The sequence below is a fragment of the Diprion similis genome, chromosome 14 (genome assembly GCF_021155765.1).
Source record: "Diprion similis isolate iyDipSimi1 chromosome 14, iyDipSimi1.1, whole genome shotgun sequence".
Classification (NCBI taxonomy): domain Eukaryota; kingdom Metazoa; phylum Arthropoda; class Insecta; order Hymenoptera; family Diprionidae; genus Diprion; species Diprion similis.
Window position 1 is genome coordinate 4,807,287 of NC_060118.1, and position 22,490 is coordinate 4,829,776.

General features: G+C 32.4%; 2 protein-coding genes across 4 annotated transcripts in view; one reads left to right on the forward strand and one right to left on the reverse strand.

Annotated features, from left to right (window-relative positions):
- Positions 1–1,704: 1,704 nt before the first annotated feature.
- Positions 1,705–22,083, reverse strand: LOC124414938 (deubiquitinase DESI2). Of its 3 annotated transcripts, none has more exons than XR_006930084.1 (7): positions 21,416–22,083; positions 20,241–20,423; positions 19,041–19,113; positions 17,672–17,765; positions 17,427–17,568; positions 15,577–15,869; positions 1,705–1,765 (listed from the first exon to the last, which is right to left on the reverse strand). XR_006930084.1 is itself a non-coding variant. In XM_046896131.1 (7 exons), exons 3-7 carry the CDS (start codon positions 20,364–20,366, stop codon positions 15,693–15,695), a joined length of 612 nt encoding a protein of 203 aa, XP_046752087.1. In that variant the 5' UTR covers positions 20,367–20,423; positions 21,416–21,786; positions 21,968–22,083; the 3' UTR covers positions 13,930–15,692. The 3 variants fall into 3 exon arrangements, 2 of the variants coding, with proteins under 2 accessions (XP_046752087.1, XP_046752086.1); XM_046896131.1 differs by lacking the exon at positions 1,705–1,765 and having other exon boundaries at positions 13,930–15,869; positions 21,416–21,786; positions 21,968–22,083; XM_046896130.1 differs by lacking the exon at positions 1,705–1,765 and having other exon boundaries at positions 13,930–15,869.
- LOC124414918 (ALK tyrosine kinase receptor-like) overlaps positions 16,042–22,490 on the forward strand; it is a 42,349-nt gene continuing 35,900 nt past the window's right edge. The window contains exons 1-2 of the mRNA XM_046896088.1: positions 16,042–16,054; positions 17,071–17,081. The gene's annotated coding sequence lies outside the window, so the exon portion shown is untranslated. The remainder of the gene's footprint in view (positions 16,055–17,070; positions 17,082–22,490) is intronic.

Here is a 22,490-nt window from a genome sequence, read left to right on the forward strand (position 1 = left end):
TCAAAGGATACCTACATTACCTAAATTTTTTGAAGAACAAATAGTATTATTAAGGACGGTCAATTAATACGTAAAATTACTGGATAACCCGTCGGTAATAGTTATCATTAATACGATATTTAAGATGAAAATATGTATAATCTCGCGAAGTATATTACATAAAATTCGAATGGCTTGGAATAGATTATAAAAGTAAATGAACGCAGTCATGAGTTTGAATATGATATATATTAGAAGAAATAAGCAGTGATAAAACGAAGCTAGGTGTACATTATAAATTGATTCTATTAGTGAATACGTTTAACAACAAAAATATATAGAGCAAAAAAACATACTGAAATTCAGTGGTGTAGATTATATTCAATGTATGAATTTCATATTATCTTATAATCATCATCGTATGTCATAATACTAAGGGAATAATTTTAAGCTAATTTATTTATCATTTCTTCCGTCTGCATATACATATACTTGCTTTATTAAAAGGTGTGTGAGTTGTCATCGTTTATTAAATTATTGCATCAATTGTATTTACACGATGCTATTATATTATCTATTTAATGCCGTTATTAACAGCTGGATAAAGCTTTTGTGAGAGCAAAAATTAAAGCGAAGGAAAGCGAAGTTTTAGGCCTGAAATATATTGGAATTAGACTGGTAATCTCTCGTGTCGCAATATAGTTTAGTGAATACAAATCTCCAATCTCCATATTTGTTGAATTATTGTAACAGTAATCCACGAACGACTCTTATTGCTTATTTATAGGTTGAGTTTTGTTCATCGTCAATCTTTATGCTTGCACTATCACTTTCTACCTTCATAGAAAAACATTTCAGACAATTTTATTCCCGGGGCAGACTATATTTTATCACCATTTTTTGGTAAATTAAATATTGACGCTCGAGGGGACAAAAAAAAGTTATTATTATTTATTTCTGGTTTTTTTTTTCTATCTATCTGTAAGAATCCGCGAGTGAACTTCAGGCAAACACATGAAAGTCAATCTTGCGGACTAAAATCTAAATTTTTAGAATTTTATCGAAAATAAAATCAGACGTTCTTCTTGCAGTTGTTTTACTTGGCGATTGAAATTGGAATCTGTAACGGATGAATACTGGAAGTAATTGTACTTGTCCGAAATTGCAAGGGTATAGATAGCGATTATATTTCAACTTCAATCGTAATTACACTGCACGATTACTACTAGTACCCGCGCCTTACTGAACACTTCGTTACACGCAATTTAGTGACAACCGCAATGTCTAAAAAAAAGGTATACTTTGAACTTTAAATAGGATTTAAAAATTTAATATTGATTTGTCAAAATTCAATCGTTCGTGTATATAATATACATTTTCCTGAATTACTTATGCTTATAATTATGCACGATAGAAAGAATATCTTCACCCAAAACAGACAAACGATTTCTGTTCGAATATGTACGTATACATAAATAGCACTTCGGAGGTGGTAAAATGACTTTGACTGATAATGTTTTTAGTATGCAGAAACGTCCATAAAGCGAAGAAAATGTTTTACTATTCCTGTCTTCAACTTCTTATGAATGTAATATGTCATAATCAGTATTTATATATCATGACAAAATTTTGGCTACAGAGCTTTTACGAACAAAACAAAAACAAAGGTGTTTCGTGACTAAATTATTGTATATAGGTATGTCATATACGTATTTACATCTTCTCTCACTTTTACTCTTTTTCTCTCCATCTCACTCTCTATGTCTTTCTCTTTCTCTCTCTCTTTTTATATCTAGTTATTCGAATGTACCAAATCGTTGATTACAAGGCGATTATTTATCATATTCAGTGAATAATGCCAATTGGTAGACAAATACTTGTACATAGGTACGAATAAATTTTCTGAACTAAATTCTCAACTAACAAACAGTTGAAGAATGAATCTCAACTTCCAACAATCACAAGGATGGTTTTGTCTTTGCTCAGGTTCTGAAAATTGAATATGAAGTTGTATAATTTAAGGAAACCTGAAGTTTCCGTGATAAAATAAAAGTTTTGCTTATGATTAAAACGATATTTACTGGCGACAGTTGAAAAAAAAAAATTCCCCATGACTTCTATGAATTATTTAAATTCAAATAGCCAGAGATCACAGCCGCATTCCTTGTACATAAATTTTCTGACACAACAGGACACGAAGTGATTTCATTGGCCTATTTCGTTAGATCCGACCAATAAAACCACTCAATCAAGTCGATTTGCATCAGAAAATTGATGTAAAAGGAAAGCGGCCCGCACGAAAAGAAATTTTTTCCTACAAAATTCGAAAGCATAATTTTAGACTTCGAGTAATGAACAAGTTAAGTAATTAATTACATGCAAACATTTTCTTACCAATCGGAACAACTTAACTGATAGGAATAAAGCAATATTACAAAATCGTATAATTTTTGTTTTTACTATGCAAAGATATTATACATGTATGTATCTGTCCGAGGCGGTTCTGAGAATATGTAACACGTTGGATATGTATTGTTATGTTTTTTTTTTCTTTCTCAACTTGTATATAATTCTGTTTACAATACTTTTTACTTGACATCAATAATTTCTTCAACACAACTGCAGTGAAAAGTTTGCGCGCGGATTAATTCATATATACAAGTAACCGCATTAATCGATCGAATCTCAGTCAAATTATTTGTCACTAAATCGAACCTATTCAGTAATATATTCGTATCTGCTTTAAAACTTACACAGTGATCATCAATCTTTAACACATTGAATGACAATATTAATTCTTAGATGTTCGAATAGCTACGAAAGCTCACTATCAGGATATTATGAGAATAATATAATTTCACCGAGCTATGTAGCAATATTATTAGACTACTCTGATAAACACTAGTTGATGTAAGAATTTGATACGATTATGATTAAGTAAGGTCACTTTCAGACTAAAAATAATGTACAATTGTCATCATTGAACGATACTATGTTGCAATAGTATCGGAAAGGAGTGCTAGATAAGGATTGTGCCCAATATTTGTTGCTCGAGAAAATTAATGTCGATATCTACCCTTCCTGAGATGTCCTAAAACAAAGTATTTTCGCCTTTACTACTCTGGAAAAGTTATTCAAGAATGCGTCTGCCCCGATGTACTTCAATTATCTAGTCGATCGATGAATATTGGTTCAAGTCCTTGGTGCTGGATACCAAAGATTTTGGTTAGAAACAATGTGAGCCAATGTTGAAATACAGAATCAGTCCCTAATTTTAGAATTTGGTCACCGGCCATTTATTTACGTTGAAATATTGGCGATAATAAAACAGAATTTACAAATTAAAACATCAGCCGAATAATAGGTTTTTTTTCAAAGTGACCACGCATAATAAAAACACTTAGCAACGTTTTCTCTGTCAGCAGTTATTAACAATTGAATACATGAAACGAATAAGTTGAAAAAGTTGTTCTAGAGGAATATTTTTGGCTCGTTTGTGAGAATGAGTTAGTAAAATAGGTCTGCACTAAATCTGTCGCAGGCGGGTTCGATTCTTGGTCTCATCGTTGATCATAAAATCATAATATAAAAAAGGAACCGACAAATTTTCTCAATTAAAGTATTTACATATTTCTAAATTAAATGTCAGTGTTCATATTTGTTCAATTTATTTCTGCTGTATGTTATTAAAATTTGGTTTTTAATATGTACACACAGACACTTTGCCTGTAGTAAATTGATAATTTTTTTAAAACTCATTTTGTTAGTGCTAGGTTGAATTTCACTAAAGTGATCAGCGTGTTATCAATATTTATAATTTAATCTTTAATATTGTGAGAGTATTGTATGCATGTTGTGTGTTTTTTTTTTTACTTTGTTACATTTTCCCAACGTATTTGTTTTTTCTATTTCAATTTCTCATATTAAGCAAAGCCTTAATCCAATGTTATATGCTTGCTACCGAATGCAGAAATTAAAATTGTACAAACTAATTCATCGACATTAACTCAATATGGAAAATGACTGTTGATTGTCAGTGTAGGAAATTCATAAGCATAATGATTTTTATTTGGAATACAATTTTGTACACAAATACATATATAAGATCTGTGAAATCTACCTTCAGTTCCAAAAGATTACCTCAAAACAATGTCGAGAGTAGAAAAACTCTGAAATTTAGGCACTTTGGAATGGAATTTAAATATTTAGGAATATGCACACTTTTGTTATTACAGAATATTTGCGGAAACCATAAGTTGGCAATTTTTCTGCGGCGTATAAGTGGTTCGGATCGAAAATATTTCTTTCGATTGTATATACATATATTATGTCTTATACATACATACATCTCTTTCACTTTAGATATAATAGCACAGAATTTATTTGTATAATAATTTCTAACGTAAAAATTAATTGTTTATCTGAACTTAGAACACTGAGAATTATATTTGAAGAAGGATATAAAAAAAAAAATCTCATTGTGTAATAAATAAAATATAATTTAAGGGAGTTACGATAGTTTCGAAAGTAACTAAATGCGACATTAATAAGTGCGCTGGAATTTTCTTACCCCCTATTATTATTCCCCTATACAGCGTTCAAATGAATTCACATGTTATAATATAACGTTATTATAGTGGATAAATATATAAATTATAATTAAATACATACTAAATTATATTAGATTTAACATTCTTATATTGATTATACATAATATATAGTAAGGCCGTTGACAAATGAGAAATGTAACGTTTTAATAGTAAAAAAACAATTATGACTAATAATAATCGTAATAATATCGCTATTTATAATATTGAAATAATATGACAAGTATTTAAAAAATGATAATTAATTGAAAATAATTAACTGTGAATCCAGGTAAACTTGGGTTCAGTATAATGACTTATATGTTGCTGTACTTACTTGATGAATTTGATTTTTCACTTTTAGATCTTACATGGAGAAAGAAATAAAAAAATTATTTCTAGATGAATTATTGCGAAAAACGTGTGTACTTGTATACCGTTCTCTAACTTCCATCCCATTGTACTATTGTGTCACAGATTTTTTAAAGTTTGCTCGATCTTGAAAATCTCTTCTTTCTTATTGTCTCAAGAACACGATAACGGCTCAATAATTTAAAATATTCTTCACTCACTGAATTCTCGTGAAAAAAATTTTCCTCTCACTAATGAAAATGATTACTAATATGGGCCCACAGTTTAAGGTTTTCCATACCTGTATTATGTGTATGAGTCTAACAAAGTGTAATACTTTACGATCACGATTGCATATACAATGATTCATAATAATAATTATATGTTGATATTATCAATATTGTTATTACTATTATTAATATTATTATTAGCTAAACAATGTATTTTCTTGTAGATCACCCAAGGAATGCACGGATTCTACATGGTATTAAATTCATTACGGCAATGCTTTGTTTTAACATTGTATTGAATACAAATTCTATTTATAATTTGGCACTAATATCGTATCGAATGAACTGAATCTCGGAATCATCCATTTTCTGACTTACGCATTATCAATTTTGTTCGAGCGCTAATTGGCCAAGGTGCGCTTTTTAATTAAGCCCGCCCATTGGTTTGCTGAAATTTTATTACCGAGCTAATTTATGACTGATTGGAAAAGGGATGCCGATATTTGCAGTTGCGGCCTGTTTCACTTTTTGACTGGATATGTCTCGATGACATACGTTCAATACACATTTCATGTTACGTATCTTCGCTTCGGTTGCGATTTACAAATTGCTGTTTTTGCTACTTCTAACCTGTGTCAATGTAGGCAGAATTTAAATGATGCTGTATGTTAAGTAAAATTATCTAATCTTATAGTTGTAATTGTGGATTCCATTCCAAGATATCTATCCGTTTATACAAATTGTCTGAACTGTTTGAACTACGCTAGCTGCTATTCTGACAGCATGAAAAGATAGGTGCTTGGCATTAGCTAAGTTATTTCTGCCGGTTTCAGATATTGCCAGTTATAAACTATCCAGATTTCACCGTGAACTGAAATATGGTAGCAGGGTGTTCAGCAAGCGGGAATTCTAGCTGAAATTACCGTTTCTACATTCACCCGCTGAAAAACGAATTTTTAAAAATGAATATTTCTCCAGAATATAGCTGCAGTTTTAGAATTTTTAAAATACGTAGAAAGTCGAAATAAAGAATAGACAAAATGTTGAAAGGTTAGAGTATAGAGAGCTGTAATATAAAATTGTCACAACGAATAAGAATACATCAGCATTGTGACGGTTCTGATTTTTTATACTTTACTTTTCATTTTGACTTTTCTGTACTTCGGCATTCTACATTTTGAAATTCTATAAGAAACATTTTCGCGTATTTGAAAATTCAATATTGTGACCCTTTTATTTTATGGTTTTGAATTTTGATATCGGTGGACACCCTAGATAGGTCATGTATTTTTATGATATACCTCTGTACATCGGGATTTGTAAATGTATCTAGAAACAGCATCGGTTTCTCAGTATGACATAAGTTCTTCAGTATTTGATTCCCATCCTAAAGGTTCTGATGATCGATAACGTTCTGAATCAGCTTGCCTGATGAATTTTCAGTTATAGAATCTTGATGGTTATTGCGATTGTAGAAAATCTATATTCAACGAGAGAGATTGAGAGTGCAAAAATTGAAAATCGACTTCGCTTAGTCACAAATGAATCTTAATTGTATGCTTAGAACTGTGGTTATTGTTTACCATAAAATTTGGTATGGATTGACGGTGTTATAATTTTTAAAGACATGACGAAGTTCCTACTATATTTTCTACTACAGTGGATCGATAAATTTTAGAACCTTTTGTCATGTTTCACAATGAAAATAATGAAGGATTGCAATATGCAATTAAATCTATGGCTCCAAACGTAGAACCTTGGACACTTTTCTATTCGTATGGTATTCAAGGATGGCAACGTAATTTGCGTGTTGGTCAAACTGCAAGGTAGAATAATGGGTTATGGGTAGATTATTTTACGCGAATATTAAAAAGGATGAAATAGGAATTGATGAAAAGAAATAGGGACTGGCGTGTCAGGGCTCGATTGACCGAATTAACTGTAATGCAAGCATTGTTTACGCGTCTTTGCCTGCAATCCGTACTTGAGGAATCGTTTCTGCGACAATACAAGAAGGATCACTTTTACGTCCTAATAGTTAAAAGTGCATTTTCTTATACTCCGAACAGCACAGAGTAGAACTTGTGAATAACATAGTCCAGTTACTGTTTAAGTTTACCCTACATTAATATTGTCCAGTCGAATTAGCAAAAATAGAAAAAATAATTAGTAAAGATCTATAAATTATCGGAGACTGTTATGTTGGCCTACTATTGAATCGCCTCGATCCGCCATCTTGAAGTAAAGGTGCTCCAGTTCAGTTTTTTCATAATATCTCTACAACTATTGATCCTATCGTCACAACGGTTATTAAAAAAATAAAGCTCAGTAAATTATCCATAAAAAAGGATTCGTAACTTTTTTTCATATCTTTAATAGTTTTTGTATAATACAGGGTTGAAAGTATCGATATATGTATTTCCCGTCCCAAGCTGCCCTGAAAATCACTTTCCCGGTATACAATCTATAAAAGAAATATAAATAGATTAGAAATATCAAATTTGTGCGTAATATTTCGCGTAAATATGAAAATTTGGTGAATCTTTTGATTAAAAATTAAAAATTATAGTACACGACTAGTACTGGACGTAGCGTCACCGCCTGGATTCATCTGAGCCGATTCCTTAGATTGTGAAACTGCAGAGATGCCCTTGCCATCATCACTTCTATATTCCACAAGCTTTAGAAAGACATCGTTCTCGTCAACTTACCTCTTAACAGAACTGTGCTTTTCTATGTCTAAGGTAGAATTTGAATTCAGACATGATGTGCCTTGACAGTAGCCATATGTCGTTGCGCATTTCAGCTCTGCTTTTCTACACCCAATATTAATGTCAGTAATGACTGCGGGGCTGGCGCCTTGAGTGTGGGTATATAGCAGTTTAAGATGGTCATAGATTTTCTTCCAGCCCCAAAGTTCAGCGCATTTCTCATTGCCGCGCCAATTTTGTACCTGGTGATACACGCGGAATGACTGCTGCTGAATTACTGCAACCGTAGGGAGGAACGAGGCTCAAGACCTCTCTGTTACAGGTGCACCGTATACAGCCATGAAGAACCGTATTCTAGCCAGAGTTATATCACGATGAGAAGCGTTGTCATAATTAAATATTGCAACAATATCGTGTACACCTTCTCGTTGTCGCAATGGTTTGAAGCGCGTCAGTTTTTCCTTTTCGAAAAGACATGATATTGTATCGCAATCACTGAACGCGTGTGCGAATAACATTCTATCTTGACGTCCTATATCTGATTGTAAATTCCGAGAACAGTAGATTTGTCCGAATTTGCGTTCGATTTTTCCTCTCCCCGGTTTCACCAAAATAAATATTGCGTTCTTGTGGAGCTAGAGCAATTAACAGAACAAGGTGGTCTACGTCCAAGCCAACAATGACAGCTAAGACAGTTTCTTCGGAAAAAGATACTTCTATTGCTGATGTAACGATAACGGTATCAGCATCGTCTATAGCCTGCCTGACGGTAAAACCTTCGGCCTCAAATTTTTCCGATAACATCAAAATCAGTCGCGTTTTGTTATTTGCGTTTCCCAGGAATTTTTCTTGCGAGACAGTAGCGGTCATTGTGTCGTCGAAGAGTATGTCAGCACTCGTGTGTTTCGCAGACCGTAGGCATTGTGCTCTGCTGTTTTAGTGCTGGACATGCTGTTGGTATAGTCACCAAACACATTTTTATGGCCGTTGCTCTAAAATGTTATTTTTTGTAATTCTGTGCGTAAAGTACGTGCGTAAAGTTCACTTTTAGAAACGCGCGTTTGCAAATGTGGTGCGCGTACGTAAATTAAAAAGACGTATCTGGAGTGAAAACTTTACGCACCTCCGTCTATTACCTCTGTCTTGGTATTTTTTATTTTTTGACTAAATTCAAAAATTGCATTAAAATTATATGCAGATATGATTCAAAATATGATTTAGTTAGTTTTTCTGACGGCTTTAAGTATTTTTGTATTACTTTAACAAAGTGTTAAATAAATTTAAAATCAAACTTAAACATTTTTTATTGTATTTTCGAGTTTTTTTTTCGATTTCATTTCAATTTTATTTTCAAACATGGAATACTCTCAAGTGGGGGGCGCTGCCGCCCCAACCCCCCGGTGGGGGCTTCGCACCCTACACCCCTACCAGGGCTTGCAGCCCTGGATCTGCTTCCTCGCCCAAAATTCCACCGATCCCTGCCTACGTACTCATCGTATGCAATTTTGAAAATAAATTTTATTCTTATTTCTTCTCCCATATCTTTTCTTCAATTTTTGCAGAATGTTTTCTAACTTTACGATCCTCGAGTAAATGAGTGGTTACGTACTTTACGCACTCATTACAAAAAATATGGTATGGAACTCGGGCGTAGCGCTTTACGCCCTTGTTGCATAATATACTATTTACGTAGTTTATGTAGATTTCGATGACGAATGACGTGGTGCGAGGGGTACCCGCCGTCAATGTCGTGTTTATAATCGTTGAGATTTTCAAGATCCCGCGACTCCTCAAGCATGTCGTACAGAGCGGATTTCTTGATCTTTCGCATACCCGCCTCGTTGAATAGAGACAGCGGGTATCATGTTAGTTCACATTTAAGGTAATCAACTAGTTCTTCATCGTCTTTTTTCGAAATAATAATTCTTTGGAAGAGCATCAGAGGATCAATTGGCACTATCGCGTCCTGGATTTTGATAGCAGAGTTAACTGTGGCCAGAGGATCAATTCTATCCACACGCTTGAACTTCACATCCTTGAAATTATTTCTGACAATTCTCTGAATCCCGTGTTCTCCAATTTGCAATGCATTGTGGCAACCTACATTGCTATCGCCGCCAACTCGAGTGCTACTCGAAAAAATTTGATCAGAAATCGGGAAAGGATCGTGACAAGACAGCCAATTTTGTAGTCGCTTAACGTCTTCGTTATCTCGTTCCATTTGTGACTCACTTTATAACACGCTGCTCCCCGCTGACGAAAGATAAGCCACAGAATTGTTTCAACCTGTCTTATTGTTAGATATCTATAAGGGCAGACATTGCCGAAATCCATTTACGAAGAATACTGTCTGTGAACCCGCGACCGGTAGGACCGCCGACAACTTTATTTGGCATGCCTTAGCGTAATTCTTGATCGGTTGCTCGTGCCGCGTATTCAGTCTATATCGAATCGATTGCTCTCGTAAAACTACGTCGAGACAGTGCATCGAAGAATTGATTCGAGTATTTTTCAAACTCGTTTAAATTTTCAGTAGCAATCAAAAGAGGTTAGCCTTACTTTTTTTTAGCAAAAAATTTTCAGTCTCTTATTCTCTACTCAGGGAATGGAAGGTCGGAAAAAGAATTAGTACTAAAGGAAAAAACTAGTTCAAATTAGTTTCAATGTTTTATTTTTAGCGTTCAAGAAAACACTGTTGAGTGTCAAATTTTTAATCATAGAAAGTTGATTCCGATGTTTAATGAATGTTGGAATCGTTACTTTCCGAGTAATTATAACTTCAAAAATAAAAAGAGTTGAACTCGATGAAGAATGAGTTATATGTGAATTGGTTTGTTGGAATTTGGAATAAAAGTATACTTGTCAGAGGTGGAATTGATCTACATACTCGTAGAGAACGTTGATTTAAATTATATATATTTTCATTCAGCGATTCATATCGGTTGTGGAAATTCATACATTGTATGTCACGACAGCACGATGCGAACTGAACGTTATTACGTGGGTGAGGTTAATTGAGCCTGTGCACTGGCTGATGAGCTTACAAGAGCCCCGTTAAAATTCTGAAACTCCAAAAGTGAAATACAGCGAATTGAGCAATGTGATCGACTTGCTGTTAACTGAATTAAATAGTTTTAATTTCGATGCAAATTTTGGGTTATAGTTTCTTGTCTCGCTTCACCCGTTTCCAAAATCACGTATTTGCACATCTGGACGCCTGGAAGCTAATTGTAAGTATTTTCGATTTCAGGTAAAAATATTCATTTATCTTTCACTTATTATATCAAATAGATACAACTTAGCAAATAAGACGATTGTGGGGAAAAATAATCGAGTGGACCGATTAATCAAGTTTGAAAAATAATCGATTCTACTCGATTAATCGGGAAAAAATAATCGATTTTTGGTCATTCTCGTAATTCTTACAATTTTCTGACACACTACACCTATTCCGTTAGATCCGACCAATGAAATCACTCAGGATCGATTTGTGTAAGAAAATTGATGTAAAAGGAAAGCGCCCTTTGTCAAGAAATCCCTATTTTATGCGCACTTGCCACTAAATTAAATATTGTGTAAGCACGATACAACTAATGGCTGAACGTGGGGAAACGACTTTCAAATTTGGGTTACAAATTATTCTAAAACTTATTCTTGCTTCGTGTACAAATGAAAGATAGTTTTATTAATATGTCAATTATAATATAGAACTTTTAATATCACTACCATTACAGGTTCTTTTAATGAACAATAAGTTACATAGAACAACACGATAATTATGTTATCAAAAACTTTGAATCGCTTTCGTCGATGTATGCAATGGTATAATATTTCAAAATAATGTTATGTATATATGTACATACACATATACCTATGCGAGTTTCTTTCTAAAGTACACAATACGTGAGTCTATAAACGAGAATTTATAAAGATATCCATTATTTTTTTTCTTGGGATTAGGCCCAGGTGCTATAGATATACAAGTTTAACTTCTGGTTAGTTCTAACGTATATTAAATTGCTTGATTCAAGATTCTGAGTTAACTTCTTTTACTACTATATTTATTTTCTACACATGCAATTTGTGATACTCTCATTTCGATAATAAAAGAAAAAAGAACATTTTTATTCGATTGGAACGTGAAAATATAAATACCTGCCAAAATCTAGATACTTTTACAATATGTACCTACTTTAGTTCACAAGTAAACTTTCAATAGATATTGAATGCTTTCCTTGTGAAAAAATAATATAGAAAAACATACAGAGTAAATTTGAGTTTGTAGTTTTATACACAGTTTCATATAATGTATACCCTATCTTTATTTTGAAATATTCTTTCTACCTGATTTCTGATACATAATAAGTGCTAACGAACTCGTAATTATACATAGAATATATGTATAATCTATCACCAATGGACGTAACATTACTCTAGTCATTTGGGCGAGTGTTTCGAAAGTTTTCAATCGATTTATTGACTTCTTCAACTTTATACAATAAAACAAGAATTTCAAAATTCATTTAGCAATATACGCTAACAAATGTATGAGAATATAATTTGTTATTCAGATCAGAATTCAAGGAATAAATACCAAAAATTATTTGCGTAGTGCAGAAACAGTGTCCAAAAGACGATAGACGGTTGTATTATTATGATCATTATTCAATGTTGTACCATAATAAATGGAATAACTAATAAATACGTCAAGCACTCATGCTCGACTATAAAAAAAAAAAAGAAAAAAAACAAGTAATTTCATCTGTCATTAAATTACCAGTGTTTTCAGTTGTATTTTCAGTTTTCGAACTTCGATCATTTCCAACTCGCTATTAATTACAAGCGAAATGTAACAACGAAAAACGTTTTATTTACATTCATCATCAATATACTGTAAATAGTTGGTGTATCAAGTTTTCAAGTTTTCGTATCATTTAAAGATCATTTATTAACTTGACGTACTTCTTTACTTTTGTCTTCGATATATAAATTTATCATTATTACTTTTATTTACTAATTGTTATCTTCTTTTTCAGCTTCACTATTAAATAACTTCCGTATTTTAATTTCCAATATGTAACAATATGTACTCATGGCTTTTATGACAAAAAATTTCCTGCTGTTACAATAGGAAACTTTGCGATGAGGTGAGTTCAACATGTTCTCTTGCCATATAGCCGGGGGTTCGATAGAAATTTGATTTTCAACAAAAATCCTTAATATTGAAAACCTACGTTTTTAAGAGAACATTATGGCAAGATTATTAATGTACGATACCTACTGCAACTAATTAGCTTGACTACATATCGGTCAGAACTTTTAGTTTCTAAATGAATATGCAACTTCAGAAAGAATCATGTTTTCCTATTCGCACTCACGGTATCTCTGTAAGGAATGATTGACTCTGTATGATACACAACACAATAGGATATTAATATTATTTTATACCTTCGTAGATATACAGGGAATCAGTTTTATTGTTATTATTATTATTCTATAGTCGAAAATATATCTCTAATTGAACATGTATACAGTATTAAATAATTTGTCCGATAAAAATTATCAGAAATCCTTAGTAATATCAAGTCATACTACTTCAATTTCAAATAGAAATGTTACGGGTTTTCTTTGTTTAAGTGCATTTTCAGCTTAATCTTAGTTTCAACCTTACTATTCCTTGCCGATTCTATCATAGAGGCAAGAAAAATCTATACCAACAAACTGATCTTGGCTAGTTATTGGTAATCCGGCTATAAATCACTGGTAAATTGAATTGTGAACAAAATTACCGTGTATTGAAATAAGCTAAATCTAATCATTGATTTACCATTATGTATTGATAAACATTGGTTCGCAAATTATGTATCAAATTCAAATATGGAATAAGTTTGCTTACGCTCTCTGCAAATCATTCGTTTTAACATGGATACTTAATATTGTATTAGTGCAGAAATAAACATAATGAAGTATAATAATAAACCAGGTGCACGTTTTATATTAAAGGCTATCTGTCGAAGGATTGATAAAAATACTACAAATATTGGCTTAAGCACCTTTGTAGCTGCTGTGAAATAGAAATTACTTACTTTTTGTAAAATCGATAAAAGAATTTCGAATGTAAGCAATTAACTACCCAAACTATCGAAAACATTACATCTGTAAAAAAAAAAAATAGTCAGTTTCCAGTAGTCTTTTGGATAATAATATTTAACATTAATTTCTTCAGCTAAACTTTGAGATACACAGAAAGTAAGCAAAAATTAAAAATGAGTCGTGGATATTGATTTAAAAGCGTCGTTGCTCCTTTGAGCATAATGCTAGAATAGTATAAAATTATAAAAAAGTTCCATAAACTAATGTTAAAAATAAGAAGTGAATATCAATTTTTTACCATCTTTAATAAGACAGTTTGTGAATCGATTAAATTTAAAACTCAGTATGGTTCGTCAAGAAAAGTTTCTCATTGGTAAGAATATATCCAAAATTTGTAAAGCTTCATAATTTCAGAAACAAGCTACTTAAGTTCATTGAAATTTTGATAGTGACTGTATTACACCGGTTGAACCTGATGTAATTTTTCTGAACAACTCTATTAACATTTTATTTAGTAATTACTTATTTTTTATTAACATATGAGCTGAAATTATTTTGTTCGGCGATGAGTGTTTACTTTTAGATATGACTCACCTTTTGGTGTAATTAAATTAAAGTTTTTATTACAACCGATAAAAAAGACAAGTAAATGTATTTTCACGAGGATTGAACCTCTTTAAACGATAAATGTTGAAATGACGGATAAATTCGATTTGCGCGTGTGTGAGTAAGGGGAAATATGAGGAAGGTAATGATAAAAATGTGGAATATTAAAGTTAATCATAAAGTATAATCTTGAAATCATTGATCATTTTATAGTTTGTACGTATATTTTATCCGTAACAAATAATCTAATTAAATAAAGAAGCATCAGTTGTGAACTATGCAATTTATTATTTTCTCTCAATGTTGACCTCATTGAACAGGAAATTAAGGAAAAATTTATCCGTAACTTTTCTGTGAAGTGACGAAACTACAAATGTCTGATAAATTTACATCAGCTTTATAACAGGTGCATTTTATACAGTAAATTTGACGGTTGTGCATGATTTATAAAATATGACTAGTCATCTATTTCTGCAGTCGTTAGACAAGATTGAAACAATTTTTTCAATTAAATATGGTTCTTACTCACTACGAAATGGATTTAGGTGAAAATGATGTAAATACTTCTTAATCTAATATTTTTCATAAACACGGTTATTGAAGACACTTGAAGATGGTTGTATTTATTTCTGGAGGCAATCATATGCAAAGATTTTGCTAATAGGTAATCAATATAATTTCTGCGTTCGACATGTAGTGGCTCTAAGACTTGTTCGACGGCATTATATAAGTTATTCAATGTGTGTTGAATAATGAGTCAGTCGCAAATTTTCAACATCATTTGGATAATTATACAAGAGCTTAAAATATTTGTAAAAAATTCGCCAGTTCTTTGATTAAAATTTTATAATCGCAAAAACTACATATTATCTCATTATTTTGAAAATCTCAAGGCGGTTTTCAGTTCAATTTTTAAGTTAAATTAAAACTTTGTATCAAATTTTTGCAACCCGCACTCAGTGCATATCAATTAACGGAGACCTCGGAAAACATTGGTCTAATTTCTCTCTCCCCCCTCCCCCCTCTCTTTCTCTCTCCCTCTCTCTCGCACTCTAAATACAAATATTTACTTAAAAAGTGTGACTTCTACGACACATAAATACATTTGCGTCGTTGTCAACGTCATTGGCTAAATGTTACAACGAAGTGTCTGACGCAGGTGTGCTGTCGTGGTGACTCACATGACTCAGTGAATGTTGCAAGGCAACAGGCGTCAGCCATTCTTTGGGCAAGCAACGCTGTAGAAATGGAACGCAGGAACTAAAATAAGCTAACCGATTTACCCAACCAGGAATCTCTATGCCACACAGAATCTGCAAATTAGAATAAAGTTTTTCATTTCATACTGTTGTGATGGTAATCGGTATTTAAGGAAGTTGCAGGCTGAATATCTATACTTTTCATTAACTGTATAACAGAATAGACGTACATTGAGTATTTATCTATATTTAGCTAGATGCAGATCTCTATAAAAATATAAGAATGAAAGATAATTAATGTATAAATAGAAGCTTAGATATAGATGCTTTATTTAAAATCATTTCAAGATCTTGAATAATCAAATGTATTCATACAATTTCATTCTAAGATGGCTCATTTATCTCAGAAGATTATTTTCACTATTCATTATTCACTAGAACAGATTTTATATTTTTATCAATAGTGAATTCAATATTGCCATTTGTTGATCACAATCAATATCAGTACAATGTTGTAAAATTGAATATTCAACAATATAATGACATAAAAACGAATGTTTTAATGAATTTGTAGAATACAGTCTTCTGAATGAAACGCCATCCTAGAGTGAATTCGAATAAATTTACTAAGTTTTTAACCATTTCGAAGTGATTTTAAATAATAAAATATTGAAATCCAAGCCATTGTTCATAATCCCGGTATTTTCAAGTTATATATGTTTAAACATATCTTGGTAGACATACTTGGTAGCTTACGAATATAATAATTTGATAAATACTCAATGTATCTATCACTAACTACCTCTTATTAACGTTAATAAAGAGTTTTATTTTTTTGGTCAACCATTCTGAGCTTCATTCATTTTGAGCTTCATTCATCTTTCAGTAATTGATTTTCATCATTGTTCAAATATCTTGAATAGCTTCTCTACCTTACAACATATTCCTTCACTTATAAGCTGAGTAAACTACCAAATTCGTTCTTGCTTAGGATATTTTACCAGCAGCCAACACAATAACAGAATAAATCACCAGACGCCTTGAGACTGGTTCATATCACATTAAATATGCATATTAAGGATTTTGAAAATATCAATCACTGTTTTAGATACACAGTAGGGAATTTGGTTGCAACAAAATTCAAGTGAATTATTTACAAAATAGAAAGAGGAAAGTACTGTTACGCCAAAGTGTTAGTCAGTCGATCTTAATTTGAGCTTCACAATTTCAAAATTACAAATTGTACAATTAAGTAAACAGTTAACACTACACTGTCGTCCATAATCGAGCTGACGTTGAATGATGAGTGAAACAGTCTTGAAATAAGTTGATTGGATTCAAATCTGGTAATTTGTTACCATAGAAATGATATTTGTGAAAGAATTATACCAGACCAGAACTGTTCAGTACTTTTGGGCAACTCAACAAGACTTTACAAACCCAAGGCAGGCTTCACTATTACGCAAAGTTTTGGAAACGTCATCAAGTTACAGGAATCATAAAGATTTTACAGATTTTCAGGTACAGTTATAGATCAAGCATAGATTGTGGTGGAATCCTCGATTTTTCGAACTTTATGGATCATGTCACAATAATAATGACTAAATAATGCAACAATATAATGTGCTAGGATGATGGAAAATACGACTTCAATAGGAAAAAAATTATTACCTGGGTTAACTGACTGCTAAAGTGGTTGCAGTTTTTGTTCATAAGGTGATAACGATCCCCTCGGAAATCTTTCCCCAGTTCTACAATAATCCTAGATACATCTTCTTCAGTGAAGTCGGTATAGCCTATTTGTACAGATTGTCTGTGGAATAAAAATACCTGGCAGAGTTAGTCGTCGCTTACTTCTGGTGGTGAAGAAAATTCAAATATCGTATACCTGTTCAATAGGTTCGTCGAATATTTACCTAAATCTAAATTGTTCCCCTAACTCCTCTGCTGCTCGTGGTATGATGTTGAATATACCAGAAATTGGTAGAGTGTGTCCGCCGTACGCCCATTCTGAAATAAGTTCACGTATAAAATTTCAATCAAACGTGTGTTACAGTGTCAGCAGCATCGCGTTTAATAAAGCTTATTCCATCCTTGGTGAGAATAATTTTTACGCCATTCTATGACACAATATAAAATCGTATGACATCGTTGTTTTGAAAGAGATTGAGCTGGTAAGCCAAAAAATTATAAAAAAAATTATGTCCTTTACAATGATCAATATAACCACAAATATTGCAAAAATGTAAGCCATTCTGTAAATATTCATGAAATATCATGAAATTCTAAAAAGTTTGTTTCCAAAATCTACGATCGTGTTTCAAATATACTCAAGAATCGTTAAAATTTTTGCAAAAAATGTCAGGAATTTCTCCACCAAGGATGCTGCTTGAAAAAAACTGTTTTTGTATTGCTTTTTTACTCACTGATCGATAACTATCTTATTTTTATTGCGAATAACCGTGTAAGCAACAATTCTTAAGTGGTTTATAATTGAATTAACGATTTTATTTTATAATCGAGTACAATTTTCAAAAAATACTCATTCATGTTTTGAGAAGAAAGCATAGTAGGCAAACAAATATTTTTGAACACAGTAGTCATTTCACTTGAAGCAGGGTAACTATGAACCTATGATATATTAATAACCCATGGTTTATGGGGTATACAGTGACGGCTTCAAAACCTAAGTCCGCCGATAGAAAACGAATGCAGTACCAATGAGCAGATGTTTGAGTCTATGCAAATGCAGCGATGGCAAGCAATTATCCGAGTCTATAGTAAAGCAGCAACTGCATGTAATTGTCGATTCTGTGATAACAGCAGCTAATTAACTCAAGGTTTTTTCTTAGTAGATAACAAATACTAACTTTCCTACCCGATAAGAGGAGTTCCTTTTCCTATTCCATTCTTTTGATAATTTACGAGCCAGATGCTCTAAATACCCGTAAACATTACAAACCTATACTGCGGTATTGTCGCCTTACTATTTATATTTCGCTTGTCACCTGAACTTGAGCAGGCTTTTCAGCAATAAGTGACTCCATTTATTTAATCCAAATGGTTCACCTCAATCAATAACTTTAGTTTTCAAATGCAAAATCTTCTCTTTAATCGTATGTGATGGAATATTCAATTCATTTATACCGATGAAAGGATTTTGGAGTATAATAAGTTTTTTTTTTTTTTTTCTATAGCTCAGAAAAACGGTATGTGCTGTAGTTTCTTCCACTTTCAGAATATTACCGTTTGGCCAGACAATATGTTAATTGACATTGTATTTACCTGTTCCATATATTTCTACACCCGAGTGAAATACACCCAAGCCAATGGGAGTCGTGTATTCGTTGATCCAATACTGTGAAATACAAAAGAGCTGAATTTTTCAGATGAAGCTAAAACTAGTAGCTAGATTAGAAGCTCATGACACAAACATTGATGAAAATAAGTTTTAGAATCAGTATTTAGTTTTTCTACCCGACTAATATGAGATAAAAATTGAACACCAATTGTTAAATGAATTAAAATCTTCCGATGTTTGGTAGTTTTTCAAGCAGAAAAACTTCGTATTACAGTATACAGAAGCTAAACAATGTGCAAAATTCCAATAAGAAAGGGGGAATAGTAGAAAATTTGATTTTTACACTCTTCAAAAGCTTTGTCTTAATAATAAATATATTTCTTCAAAAATTCAGGATGTTATTTGATAAATTCCATAGATGACTTGTTTATCGAAATATTTAATATAACGATAAGAAAATTGGTAATGTCACAAGCAGTTCAGAACAACCGCAGAGCTAAAAACCCATGCACATCGTCGGAAACATAGACTTTAATAAATAATACATTGGGATATTGCCAAGTGGCAAATCTTTATACAACGTATGATAATATAAATTACTGAAAATTTGTTAATATTAATGTTTTCACCAAGAGTGTTATTTATGATTTGTTTAGGAAATTCATTGATAATTTATATGCAATTCACTTTATCTAAGGAGAATATTTGAATCCAACATGTAAGTGTAGTGTAGTCCAGGCAACCATAAAATATACTGCGACAGAGATAAAGTTTATTCATTCACTTTACTCGCGCTGTATATTACAGAAAATGAAGTCATATTGAAAATGAATTTGCATTTCAAAGCATAAGATTTCAGACTAATTATTACAATGTATCAAAAGTGAAACCCTTTTAACTCGATGTTGAGAATTTTAATTTACTGGAGAATCTTTGTCAATAGCGTGACTAAACTGAACAGAAAAACAGTACCTTGAAAATATAGAAATCGGAATGGTTTCTTATCATTCACAGATTACTAGTAAGAGAAAATATTCACCTTCTACGAAGCTGAAGGTTTGGTTTTACCTCGGTGTTGCATGTGCTTGGAGCGCATTGATTTTTTGAGTAAATTTTAACAAAAAATTTCTCATTTGTGGCGTAAGTATAAAAAACTATATCTCTCCTAGTCAATATATACTCACCATATCGTAAACATTTAAAATGATGGGTTCACGTGCCATCTTTGGAATAAGTTCTTCACTATCCTGAGGATAGCCTAGACAGCTTGGGAAGGAGAGATTACAGCCAAGACCTGACGGAAACATCATAGACAGATACTTGTAGTTGGTGAGGCCAATTTGTGCTACCTAATTTCCAGCTCACACCTAGCAAGCAAATACAAATTCTAATCAGCATTGACTAAATCTATATGTACTTAATATAACCGAAGAAAAATAATATAAAATACTTTATGAGCCTAAGGTTTATAATGTCAAGTAAGCAACGAATTTTTAGGAAGGTATATCATTTTGCTACTTCAGGATTGTCAAATGTTTAATGGACTTCAATACAGCATTGATGTACTCATATTTTCCAAACTGAAACGCTTCAAAGTTATTCCGTAGTAATAAAATATCTAACAAAGGATCTAAAAACATGGCATGACACTTCCCACTTAAGAAAGTAACTATTCTACTTATTACAGTGTATAAAAACTTCATGCTAGTGAGTGACGAATGAATACATGGGCAAAGAATATCGCTGTATTAGATTTGTATCTTCTCATTACAGGGAAGTATAAAAAAGTTAGTAAATAGATGAATAAAAATTATGATACACTGGTGACTATGCAATTGCTGAACATTCGTCCAAACTAAATAACGTGCGATAACAATGCTTCAACAATGACTCTATTTTTTTTAACGTGAAGATTCTTTGCGTAAGGTTTGAATTTACGTTAATGTAGTGATGCATTATTTAGAAAAAATTCTTACTTCACAATTTGAGAATTGACTGAAATGTAGTTGACTGTAATATAGCAAAGTATGCTGATGTTTTTTGAATTCAACTCCATCAAAGTCATCCTAAAGTTGTAGAAAAATATATTTTCTATTTTTATTATCAATGTTTCGTTACATTAATGGTGATAGCTTAAATCTTGTGATTACTTGCAGTTTTGAAATTTTCAAGAACAATGGTGTAATACATAAATTTTTTTCATTTTATTTAGAGGTTATATTCCGAGAACAAAGGATTCTACATGATTGAGTTTAAAATCGGTTAGGTGGGAAGATGACTACATTCATGTTTACAGGAATTACGATCGTGATTTGTATATAAACCTAGATGAACGATGTACATATTATCAAAAACTTACCTCCTTTGAAAAACGGAACGACCATTTACCGCAATCTTCCGTACATATCGCAGTTCGTTGTACTTCTTTTTTGTTATTTACGTCTATTTATAGATTTTCTTTTTTAGCCATGTATTATGTGATTTGAGTAAGACTATTTTACGGGTGATATTGTTATTGCTGTTAATTTTATTCGGCGTTTAATTTATTTCACGTCTTGTTGTTTATAAGTTTTCTTTCATTACATGTGTTAAGACCGTATGATTTGTTGACACAGAGCAATAGAGCTGCAAGACGTCAACAGTTGTGATCCTCTGTAACTTCTCAATTGGGATTCCACAGTCTGGATGATAATACTTTGGCAATACTCAAACGTATTCCTGAGGCACGATCTGAAAATTAACCTCGAAAATTTTTGACAGCGAGAAAAAGTTTTCAACAACAGAGTGTGCTATCAGTTAATTGACAACATTTCTGCTGTTTTTTGTCGTATTATTTTTGTTCGTCATAAATTCAATTCTGTTTGCTTGTTCATGACCATTGTAGTACATATATGACAATTTGAGTACGTACTTCAATTGTTCATAACATTGGCAAATGAATCACAGAAGAAAGTTCACCGTTGTTGGAATTGTTGTTGGTTATTACCGAAGAACACTGGGGCTATTGCAGGCTATTGCGAGTATCGCAAGCAGAGAAACAGCAGAAATGAGTAGGGAGATTGGTGATGGCATTGTTGTACATACGTTATGAATTTTGCCCGCGCCATCTACCATCATGGTACTTAACTAAACTACATAGAATGGGATCGAATGGATTTTTCGAACTCCATATACTTTGGGTTCAGCGGTTCCGGGTCCGTGAATTCCGAATCATGGGACACGGGATAAATAGAGACCCGGAATACGGATCACCCAGGGACCTTATTCTGTAAATTTAATAGTCAGTCCTCACTCGTCCTCACCTTTGTCACCGGTGACTGGTGGTAAGGAAAATTGCTACGCGCACGCGCATAGTCGATGTTTTTAGGTTCGGTATTCGAATACTCTGCCGGTAAACGTGATACGAATTCCGGTACAGGCAAGCATATAAATGT

Coding starts and splice junctions, on each gene's coding strand:
- LOC124414938 (XM_046896131.1), bottom strand. CDS start 20,366: ATGATGTTTCCGTCAGGTCTTGGCTGTAATCTCTCCTTCCCAAGCTGT. Junction 19,114..20,240: donor TTTTAAATGTTTACGATATG/GTGAGTATATAT, acceptor TGTATTTCACAG/TATTGGATCAACGAATACAC. Junction 17,766..19,040: donor TGTAGAAATATATGGAACAG/GTAAATACAATG, acceptor AACTTATTTCAG/AATGGGCGTACGGCGGACAC.